Source organism: Aedes albopictus, chromosome 2 (assembly GCF_035046485.1).
Source record: "Aedes albopictus strain Foshan chromosome 2, AalbF5, whole genome shotgun sequence".
NCBI classification, from domain to species: Eukaryota; Metazoa; Arthropoda; class Insecta; order Diptera; family Culicidae; genus Aedes; species Aedes albopictus.
Genome location: NC_085137.1, coordinates 101441622 through 101453848, shown reverse-complemented (window position 1 = coordinate 101453848; position 12227 = coordinate 101441622). Strand labels below are relative to the sequence as shown.

Here is a 12227-nt window from a genome sequence, read left to right as displayed (position 1 = left end):
AAAAATAATTTTCCCTTAAAAAATCACCTCCCATATGTTGATTTTGGCCAGGGTGCTTCTTTTTGCCATCCCCTAAGAAATACACGTGAAGAAATCAAGGTTAAGAATATGGGCAAAACTAACATAGTGCTTTTATTTTCGACAGTGTCACTTTTGATTCAAAAATCAAGTATTAGCCTCTCCTACAAAACATAGATTGGAACCATTCATTTGACACATTGGTAGTTGTTATAGGGTTATTGATTATTTTTATAATTATTCATTTAGCTCAGAAAATTTATGATATAATAGCATTCTTACACTAGCTAATTAAACTACTCTAAAAAAAAATATGTTTTCGCTAATTGACAGCAACAAAGCATGAACAATCAGACCACATTTTCATCTTTTTTTACAATGTTCAACAATATTTGAATATATAGGGTGACGAAGGGTATTATCGGGAGGTTTGTTCTCTTCGTCAAGGGGGGTTTTTGTACGCCAAATTGGGTTTTCAAATTAAGAAAAATGTATTGATTTTTATATTTTATACGAAAGAGCACCTTTTTCTGAGTCACTATGCTTTTTTTCAGATTTTTAGAACCTTATTTTGGTACCTAAAATCAATTTCAAAGAGATTTTTTGAAATCACCTTTTGACAGCTGGACAACTGTTTGACAGCTCCACCCAGTACAAACTGCGATGAGGGGTGATTCGACAAATCGCTCCCATACAAACTTCAAATTGATTTTTAAATAGGTTCCCGGGCTCCAAAATTCATGAAAATTTGGATTTCGGCTCAGTTTGACATGCAGATTCAGAATATCGAATTATTTCAACACCGTTAAAGAAGCCAATTGCCTGAAATTTGGGCATATAACTCAGCTTGGTTGGGAAGGATTTGAGACCAACTATGAGTTCACTAGGTTTCAAAAAACCTTCCATGACGAAGAAATCAAAACTGCCGAACTACGTATTTTCCCCTATATTTATTTTTATTATGTTAAAGTGGAATGTACAAACACAAAAGGTTTGTAGAACATTCCATAGCAAAAAGATCCTTAATGTTTATTAAGTGCAGATTTTGTTAGCATCAATTCCACCAGAGAGCGCAATAAAGCAGTATGTAATTGTATGTAACACTGTATACCACTTTTCTACTGCAGACACACTAAAAAATTGCCACTTATTAACCGGTTCATTTATACCCAAGAGCCATGAAAGTATTTTTGTTATTAATTCTCTTCTTAAATGTGGGTCTGCATACTGCCTTGCAAGATTTTTTTCTTTAAATATGAAACTGTCGTCCCAGACATGTTTATTACAAACAGAAGTTGCTTCGATAATAAATTTCAATGACAAATAATGTATTATAAATGTTTGGTTGCAGTGCAGAGTTTTTCAGTTGGATGAGTTATTCATTCAGCAAACAATATATTAAAATTCCAATCGGTGTCATCTGAGTTTATTCATTTAAGATCGCATAACTAATACAGGAACAACGATGGCTTTTCAGTTTCTCAACCTAAAATGAAAGTAATAATTTATTAGCGTGTACACATTGAAGCAAATTCGAAACTCTGCTAACTGTACTCGTTTTGCGTTTTCGAACATCGCAGATATGCACCCCTTTTCACATAACTCGCTTCGTTGCCACCAGATGGCTGTCGACCATACACTCCCCCGTCTAGATTCGAATGTGAAACGTTGACATGAAATCCGGCGCTCGGGTAATCACGTGCTCGAACTCCAAGTAGGACAGTTTTCCATCGCCGTCGACATCCGCCTCTTCGATGACTTTCTCCACGATTTGCTGGTGCTCCTCGGTGGTTAGTTCATTCCGGGTGAGCGCCGTAATGACATTCAGCAGATCGGACTGGCCGATGAAACCATCCTGGTCGTAGTCTGGAAGAGAATCGAATTTTAACTTAGAATAGTTTTTCGCACAAATGAATTTGGTGACGGACTACAGACGCGCCAACTTGGTCAAATTATTGGGGGGTAAAGCCTGGTTTTTCAGATTTTTTGTATGGGAAAATCGAAAAATCGTCAAATATTGGGGGGGGGGGGGTTTGGCAAACCATTCTTTATACCGTATACCGTATACATGTAGATATCGTATACATGTAGATAAGGTAACAATTCACTTGTTTCTATGCTGGACACACTCAAACACTCGTAATATCTTGTTTGCTGCTGCTTTGAAATTATAAGAAATCCACCATATGAAAAACATATTTCAATTTCAATAATATTTTGGTTATTTTGAAGGTACTTTTGAAAAATAGAACAATGACTTGATCCTTTACACTTATGCATTAAAAGTTTTACATAAAAATTAACGGCTTCGGCAAAAACAGGGTTGTCCATTTCACCCCAGGTGTCCATTATGTCCCTAAGCCCCCTATTGAGTGTTTAGATTTTGACCACTAATAGCTCAGTTAGTTTTTGATTAATTTCTAATATGTTTAATCCCTGGCCAAGTTCGCAGGGGTTGACGGTATTAAAGTGAAGGAGTTTCATTTTGAGTATTGTAATGTAGTGTTCTTTAGTGAAACATATCACTTTTTTAACACTTTAATGCGCCTCCAACGGTTCATCACGAACCGGCTGCTGCAGATGGAGTATGGCTGATCATATGCTTCAGACATGCTCGATAAACACGGAGGAACCGCCAGGGCTCAGTAGAGTCTATTCCCAAGCAATAGTTTCAAATCGGTTGGATTTGAGAAGGTTTTGATGATCGTTACAAATCCTAATAAAAGTTTTATAGGATCTGTGACTGGTTTTGGAACCTTTTACAGCCAGCTGACTTCAAAATGTTGTTTGGGCTCTATTTCCCACGTTTCTCGGTTGATTTTGATTAGTAATTTATTAAGGGAACGTCCATAAATTACGTCACGCTTTGAGGGGGGAGGGGGGGTTCAGAAAAGTGTGACAGTCCATACAAAAATTTTAGAGGTCCCATACAAAAAGTGTGACATAGGGGGGAGGGGGGTAGAAAATGGTCGATTTTTGCGTGACGTAATTTATGGACGTTCCCTAATGTCATAGTCGCTTTTTCGAATTTCTACAATGTTATACTTTATTATATTTTATTTAAATAAAGCAATTAAAATCATCCGAAAAGTTAATAGTGGGAAGGAGATTTGCAGCACTTAATTGTGCTGATAGATTCGAAGCTAACGTGCGAACACTTGACGTGACAGTTTGGACTGGACAAAAAACTGACTGCTTTTTATTAACTGAACAACGTTACTTTTGTATGACTAGGTTGACATTTCTAGGCCACGCATGAGAAAATGACATAGTTTATCTTGATAGGACCGATAGGACAGAACGAATTTGAATATTTTTCATAGTATTTGTAGGGGGATGAATACATAATAGTTGACAAGCAATTTTTGTTTATCTCTTAGATGATGTTATGACACCAACAGAAAAAATATCAGAAGTTCAGTTACATGTTTCTGTAGGTTTTGGACCGATGACATTTTAAGGACACAAGAGATGAACACAGAGAAGTAAAAAGCAAGGAAACAATTTGACACAGAATCGACTATATTTTAACATACGGGTTCGACTGATTCGATGAATCTGTCTAGAAGTATCTAGAAGACAATTGACGCTAAGATTGGAAAAAAGCTTGCAGTTGGGACTAGACTTCAATAATGGCCGATAGGAAACAATGCGCTAGACAGCATTATTATTCATTTTTTAATGTTTACCCGTAGGCTTTTCGCTGGTTGACAGTACAGTATTTAGCTGTGTATGAAGATACGGATTAGTTGGTGTACAGATGACAGGGTTCTCACGGGCAGTGCTTCAAGCGAGGCTTACATAACAACTGACAATGAAGAAACCTATTTTCCTTGACTTTCTACTCAGTGGACATCTGACCGAACATACGTGTTTTCGTTAATCTCCTAGGCTTTATTAAGACATGACGTATGTGCATGACGGAACAACTAGCAGGACACAGTTCTAGACGTATCTTTTCAATAACGACATTCAGCATATTTCCAATAAAACTACACTTCAATAAAGCAAAGACTAAAGCTGCTATGATAGAACAGATCAGAATGACTTAATTGACTTATTTACTATTGGAGATCTACTTCGAATAACTGACAAATTGACAAGAACCTAACTAATTACATGGACCATACTAAAAAACCAATTAACAAAAGAAAAAATTTCTAATATGTTTAATCAATGAACAAATCGAACATTTACAGCTCAAGACACGAAAAAATATGCCATTTATAACTTGACATTTTTCAATTTAAATAATTTTGTTGATGCACTGGATTTTGTAAATCACTTTCATTTGTATCCATACAAAGCCATTCTTTCTCACCCACCATTTGGAATGGGCGTAAAAGAAATGCGTGTTAAAATGTTGTCTTCGATGATGTTTGATGTTCGAAAATTACATTAGGAAAACTCAAATTTTCACTAAAGATTGATCAACTAGTAGTCAGTAGTGAAGTTAGTAAGATTTTTGTAAAAGGCGTAATTATCCGATAGCACACTTTAAACTGTTATATCTCCGGAATCAATCCGGAAAGCAATGAAGTGTTGAGCATTGATGACTTATACAGGGTGTTAGGTTCCTGAGTGCAAACTTTTTAAAGGGTGATAGAAGACCATAAATGGTGAAAAAAATTGTTCTACGCATATGGTCAAATCTCAACCGTTACGTAGTTATTGAGCTTTCCATGTTTTTGACTCTCATTGCCTTAACTGGCTATAACTTGAACATGGTCAAACTTATCGCAGTTTTTTTACCTTTATTCGAAAGATTATTGAAACTTCTATCATATGGCATCTTTGAATCGATTGGATTAGTTAAATAACTAAGTTTTCTAGAGCAAACTAGATCAAAATAGCGTGTTTTAATTTGTTTTTGTCAATTATCTTTGAAACATGCGTAATAAATTAAAATTCTTTCTTTGTGCGTAATAAATTAAAATTCTTTCTTGTGGCTCCTGTTCTACTCTACAATTCGTTCTTTGACATTAAACGTCTATCTCTTATCGTTTTCTTGCAATTTTGATTTGAACATCGCATTTCAGGTCAAAAATTTGCAACTGTCAAGGTAAGCACGTTTTTGCGCACTGTGCCGCACATTCAAATCGAAATTGCAAGAGCTAAATAGAATGCTAAAGTGGAGTCCATACCCGAGCAGAAGGGCATACCTTACAAATACCGTGCAAAGAGCAACCTATGCTCTAATACCTCAAGTTGGTATTGCTATCCACTTATCCGCGAGCGGTAATGGCGGCGGCGGGCACAAATAACCGATTCGAATTTTGACGTTTCGTGGGGATCGCAATCGGTTGGCGCCATCAAACGGAGAGCAGAGGGGTGAGGAGGAGTATGAAACTGTTTTGACTTTCCCCCAAGAAACGTCAAAATCCGAACCGGTTGGACATGCCCGCCGCTGCCATTACCGCTCGCGGATAAGTGGATATTATTCTACGCAATGTTATAAGAACACCACAATAACAATTGGACGTATTTGAGCAAAGTTAGGTGTTGATGTGGTATTGTTGATTTAACTGGGAAAATTACAGAATAACAAGATTTGGTATTACATCATGGAGCTATCGAAAAATGTTCAATTCAATAGCAAGATATGTTATTACTTTGTTATTTTATACCTTCTGGATAACAAACAGAGCACTTGAAATTTATGGTATGCATTCATTATTGAAATAACAAGACTTGTTATTTTTCAGGTGTTATTTATACAAAATTATGGTATTCATTTTTGTTATTTTGCCTCTTATGTCCACCTAATGAAGGGCATATCGAGGTATAATCTTATTTAAGATTAATACCTCGATATGTTATTTTGTTGCTATTCTTTTCTGCTCGGGTATGCGTACATGCTTCCATTTAACCGCTTGTAAAAATATACGTATATCGCCTCCACATTCACATCTTTTTCAATATTATTTGTGTTGACTGGTAACTCTTTGAAAAATCACAGAAAAAACTTTTAAGGAATTCCCAGAAGGGACTGCATAAGTAATTTTCAAAAAAAAGGCAATCCTAATAAGAACTTTTTGACGAATCCAAGAGAAAACTTCCCAGAATTTATTCCTGGAGGAACCAGAACCCGAAAAAACTGCTGAAGTAAGTTCAGTAGAAACTCCTGGGGGTGCCTCGAAAGAACATCTGATGAAATCTTAGCATGTCGTCCACAAAATCTCTCGTCACATAAAAATATGGGGAACAAGAAAAATGTGTTCGTACAAGGATCATTGCTCAATTTTGTTTTTTTTTCATAAGAACTTTATATTACCGTCGGCGATACGTTCTATAGAAGAGACTCCAGTTAATAATGAAATTTAAATTTTAAATACAGTAGACGTTCGATAAGTGCAACATGTTTACGTTTCAGTTACCGAATGAAATTCGCTAACTGCAACGACTGACAGCCGTCAAACAGATGTCAAAAGCTGTTGGACGCAGCCAAAATGCACTTTAAAACATCGCAATGCAGCTAAAGTGCATCCGAAAAACATCGCAACTCTGTTGACGTTTTGTTTTTGACAGATAGCGGTGCGATAACTGCAAAATTGTTGCACTTAGCGGACTTGCAGTTAAAAAGCATTGCAGTTAAACCGTTTGCACCGAGCGAACGTCTACTGTAGCACATTTTTTATCAGAAATTTTTGGAGAGTTTCTTTGCCTGATATCTATAGGATCTTCAAAACTCCCGAATGAAAAGTCAAAGAGTTCCTGCTGGTGAATTTATTTCTTACGAAAAATCTTCAAAAGATATTTTGAACATTCCTCCATAACGCTCTAAGAAGAATTGCAGGATTATACTTGTTTGCTTCTGGGTTTTTTTTTTATTACCGAACACTTTGGGCCGAAAGGTCTCCGATTTTCATGTAAATTTTACCAGTGCTAGAGCTCGTAGATATATGATCATATATGGATTTCAAAAAAATCAAAGTGGACTATTTTTCCCGAAAACACTAGGTAAAATTTGACGATTTTCCAAAATGTTGTAAAACACCCCAAACTTTAAAAAATCATATCTCAAAAGCTATGCATCGTAGAACAAACTTTTTTTGTGAAGTCGACGTGAAATGTCGATGTGAAATCGGTGTCAAAGTTACGTTGCAATTAGCGTATATCATTTGCTCGTTGCGAAGCAAATATGTTGCAACAAGTGAACGGCCGCTGTTGTAGATGGCTTCCTATGAAAGTATAGTGAATGGCCGTTGGTTTTTCGGCAATATCCTTAAATGGTAAGAGATTCCATTTTGGCGTCAAAGAACGAAAGGAAGAACATTAGTTTGTGCGCTTAGAAAAAAAAATGTTAAAAATAAGCTATGATACAGACGGTACTTTTATCAGCATTTTTAGACGTTTTTTCTCTATGGTAAAAAAATTTCCGAGTAATTTTTTTCTCAGTGTATTTTTATTGGATTGCTGAGGTAATTTGGCGTCGATTTCACTATAAAAGTTTGTTCTACGATGCATAGTTTTTGAGATACGATTTTATGAAATTTGGGGTGTTTTACAAAATTTTGGAAAATCGTGAAATTCCATCTAGCGTTTTCCGGCAAAATAGTCCACTATGATTTTCTTAAATTCCATATATGATCTTATATCCGCAATCTCTAGCACTGGTGAAATTTTCAATGAAATCGGAGACCCTTCGGCCCAAACCTGTTCGGTAATAAAAAAAAAATCCCCTTCTGCTGAAAATTTTCAAAGATGTTTTAAAGAACTTTTCTTTGGGTCTTTGGAAGAATGTCATAAACTTCTTTCGGAGTTCAAGGAATTTTTTGAACTATAATGTGTGATTTTACTTAACCAAATATATGGTCGGGGTTCTGCTAAACCGAACCAAAGACCATTTTTTGAAAAATTGAGTTTTCGTAACCATTAGATGAAGAATATGATGATCTTCTTTTCGTGTAAAAATTCCAGTAAATCTGACAGCTCTTCGTGGAGTAAATTCAAAATTTCTGTTTGGCAGATCATACACACTTAAAACAGAATGCCGAGATCGGCTGTGCAAATCTCGGTTAAAGTTCATTTGCTGGAATCTCGGCTAAGCGCTTGACGTTTAATGTTTGATGCTAGCGGTACCCATGGGTGCTGCTATGAATAAACTTGATATTTTGCTGATATCTCAGTTAAATTACGATTGCCGAGCGCTCGGCTGTGCGGATCTCGGCAAAAGAATGAAAATTAGCCGAGCTCAACTGAGTGTGTACAAAAAATAAAATTGCATCCAACCAGAGTGAACTGTAAACCATTCCATAGAATCAGCGAAATATTTTAGTTTTGGTCCAAATGATGAACATTTCAAGTTTTCCTCATCGCTGTCAGAGTTCTAACTTCTAACCGACTCATAGTAACAATCTGTGAGAGAATTTAACACGTAATCAAAAATACGAGATGGGAAGGGCTGAGCTAGGAGGGCTTCCGCCGTTTACATTTCACACTTTGTGCTACCATACTACGCGTCCCCTCTGATTCATGTAAAGGATTGTGAGTGATATCGATTTCAACTTCATAGACACTGAAAAATCGAGATTTTTTTATCACATTCCGACTGATTTTCTCTGAAACAAAGAAACACAGTCAGCCACACTGAACTATAAACCATATTCCAATGTTTTTGTTCAGCCAGAGTGAACTGAGTGCAAAGTACTGAGAAATTAAATGGTATTATATCGATGATTTTAAATAATTTACATGTTTTCTTCATCTCTGATGGTTAATAAAGGCTTGTAAGTTACATGTGTGCGAAAAAGTTTCAAATAATCTTAGCTGTTGTTTATTTCTGAGTGGTTGAACTTGAAGCCTAATTATCTCGGAATAAACTTTTTGGCGCTTAGTTCGGTTTAGCAGAACCCCGGCCATATGATCTATTCAAACTGTTGCAGCATTTTAGACAAATTCTGGAAATATTTTTTTTTATCTGAATAAACGAGATTATTAGCCCTAAGCTAGTTTATCTCGGGACCCACGCTTTACTTCCCTTCCGAAGGAAGAACTCACATTTTGTGAGTTTGTCGGGAGTGGGATTCGATCCCAGGTCCTAGGTGCAATAGTCAAGTGTTCTAACCATCACACCAGGTCAACTCCTTCTGGAAATAAATTAAGGTTGATTATATGAAACCAGCTTTCTCCTAGAGCGGCTGTTTTTTTACATAACAACAATAACTTCACAGATGGTTTGAAAATGAATAATCTGGTAGGCTCCGGAACCTATGGCCCTAAAATAAAAATCTCTGTCCACTTAGAACAGTGGCCCACACTGCGTGTTATTATGCCAAAGTAAAAAGTACAAATTTGCAAAAGTATGTTTTTTCTCTGACAGTCAAGCGACACTTAAGTCGCTTAAGGTGTCAAAATGCATCACTAAGCTTGCAAACGGATAATTGTTTTTTTTTTTTTGCTTTTCAATGATTGTTTGCCTCGCGTTTGTTGAAGTGATAAAAAACTGTCGATTCTACAGCAACACAGCTGAAAACGTATCATCGCAATTACTGCGAGTGAGCACATAGGATGATACTTTTTCAAAGGAATAATCGCTTTGGTGGCAGAGAATTATCATTTCGAAATTTCGAGCCACAGCCTGAGCAGGAACGTATAACTGACATATAACTGAAGCATACCAAAGTCAGGTATCATAAGGAGACAAGGCATTGGTCGGTTACCCTGGTATTGAAAATAACTTATTTTGGTATTGATAAAATACCTCAACGCGTTATTGATTTGGTGTTGAGGACTGCTTGACGTATTATTCAATTATGGAAACTATTTGTATGGAAAAATCACCGATTATTATTTAAATATTGCCATACCTGATGTCATTATACACGTGTTATGTGCAGAACATACAACAGCTATTATTTTAGGTATTTAACCTCTTATGCAGGGCTTATTAATACCTCATCCAGATTGTAGGTGTTTGATTTTTCATACCCGAGTTTGGTATTCTTCAACTATTTGCTTCTGCTCAGGATATTCAACATGGCTGCCGATGCTGATGATGCCGTAAAAAGCCTTAATAACTACACTTGTAACTCAAAGCTAGTGTGGGAATGCATTCTAGCTTTGAAAAACATATTCAAACGCAATCGAGCCTACCTGTATTTAGCTCCAGGACATACAGGTCAGTATGGTATAATAAACTTGAGTAATCACCGTGCAATGCAACTCAATTATTGTCAGTATGGTATATTGTCAGTCAAATTACAGCAAAAAGCACTACCCCATACGAACCAATCAAAAATGCTCGTAACGATAAACCCCAAGAAAACCCAACAACTATCAGGTCTCAACAAAAGGATCCAACATCTACATCGGTCTAATAACGGGACACTGCCCCTGCAGATACCATCTGCAGAAGATCGGATCGGAGCAATTTAAACCTCAAGTTGTCGCTTCTGTGACGAGGAGAGAGTAACATGAGAACACATCCTCTGCTATTGCAGTGTACTCATCCATCGTAGGTTCAAAGTTCTCGACAAGCCCTTCTTAGGGCCTACTGACATATGGATCTTATCCCCCAAGGACGTGGTTGGCTTTATAGAGCTAGTCACGCCAGAATAGGGGAACCACACACTGTAACTCTGAATCTCTATTCGTCAAGTGCATCTAATTCATCCGAAAGAAGTGCGGTCTGTGAAAAAGATAACCTCAGAATTTCGAGCTGAGCTTGAATTCAGGTTAGTCGCTACATCTTCGAGTCTTCTCGTGGTGTAGTTGGCAACGCGCCTGTCTAGTGAGTAGAAGTCCAGTAACTTTTTGCAAATTTCACTCGAATTTATCCATTTCTCACTCACGCCAGTATTTGTAAAGTCTAGCTTTTGGAATCAAGTAAAATTTCCACTCGACTGGATAAGCCGCAGAAATCGATAATTATTAATTTAATTGATTTATTTTTGTATGTTATCGTTTGCAAAACGGATTATTTGTGGTTAAAACTGTTTGAGTTCTAAGATAATTAATTTATTTTTCTCGAAAGTTCATATTGCATTGAAAGTATACTGGATTGAGCATGGTCAGGCATACCTTAGCTAACTTCAACAATTAAAACAAAACAACAAATTTAAAATGCAAATTGCCTTAACTACCCTCCCAGCAGTGTACCGTAGATCTTGAACGCGTAGAACACCTTGATATCCCTCGGTGCCTGCTCGCTGAACACCGACAGCAGATCCAGAAAATCCTCAAAAGTTAAATTTCCATCTCCATCCTGAGAGAACGCCTCGCACATCCGCGTCTTGAAAGGATTCTCCACCAGCTCCGGCAGCTTTTCAATCCGCTCCCTCGGTACCTGAATCGAGGTGGCCTGCCCTTCGGTCATCACCTTCGGCACCAGGTCCGGGCTCGTCTCCCGAAATCGCTGATGCACCCGTAAAATTTCCTTCCGCGTGAAGAACGTACAATCCTGATAGTCCTCCAGCTGTTGATCGGTAAAAGTGACCACTTTATTTCCCATAACGGACCAGCCAGATATACACCATCCACTTTCACTGCCAGGATGCGACTGCTCTGCTCCGCTCGTTCGATTGACGATCCCAACAAGTCCATTTAATAAAACACTCCCATGAGGAGGAGACGTTGTTCTATGGGAGCTGCCTACCGGTTGCTGAGGAATTGCCACACTCGACTCCCGCTACGCTGTTGACTATGGCATCGAAAATGTGTGTAATCAACCTCACCTACAACATAGTCCACATAGCTGCACGAACAACGAGCACCATCGCAAGGGAGGGGGGAACTACTTTCCGGGTGATAATCACGTGTAGTGTGATAATAGTTAGATTCGCGGAACGCAAAAAAGAAAGAAAGGTTAGCGTGAGAACTGTATCGAAAATATGCTACAAACTAAACTAGCTAACATACGGGGTGTGCTGTTCACTCCGTTCAATCTACGCTGAATGAAGAATTTTGCTCCACTGGACCCAGTTCTGGGCGCCTTCTTTAGAGGACTGCTGGAGCAAAAAACGGCCATAAGCAACGCAGTGGAGCGGATCTGGTTGTATGGTTAGAACACTTGACTATCACGCCGAGGACCTGGGATCGAATCCCACTCCCGACAAACTCACAAAATGTGAGTTCTTCCTTCGGAAGGGAAGTAAAGCGTGGGTCCCGAGATGAACTAGCCCAGGGCTAAAAATCTCGTTAATGCAGATAAAAAAAAGCAGAGTCGAGAGCGCCATGAAGTACGTGAAACGTAGTCGACGGAACGAATG

General features: G+C 37.8%; 1 protein-coding gene across 2 annotated transcripts; it reads right to left on the bottom strand.

Moving 5' to 3' along the window:
- Positions 1-506: 506 nt before the first annotated feature.
- LOC109419741 (calcium and integrin-binding family member 2) lies at positions 507-11732 on the bottom strand. Of its 2 annotated transcripts, none has more exons than XM_029852734.2 (3): positions 11119-11732; positions 1568-1884; positions 507-1504 (listed from the first exon to the last, which is right to left on the bottom strand). In XM_029852734.2, exons 1-2 carry the CDS (start codon positions 11468-11470, stop codon positions 1667-1669), a joined length of 570 nt encoding a protein of 189 aa, XP_029708594.1. In that variant the 5' UTR covers positions 11471-11732; the 3' UTR covers positions 507-1504; positions 1568-1666. The 2 variants fall into 2 exon arrangements, with proteins under 2 accessions (XP_029708594.1, XP_029708593.1); XM_029852733.2 differs by having other exon boundaries at positions 1573-1884.
- Positions 11733-12227: the final 495 nt, after the last annotated feature.

Coding starts and splice junctions, on each gene's coding strand:
- LOC109419741 (XM_029852734.2), bottom strand. CDS start 11,470: ATGGGAAATAAAGTGGTCACTTTTACCGATCAACAGCTGGAGGACTAT. Junction 1,885..11,118: donor CTACGCGTTCAAGATCTACG/GTACACTGCTGG, acceptor ATTCTCTTCCAG/ACTACGACCAGGATGGTTTC.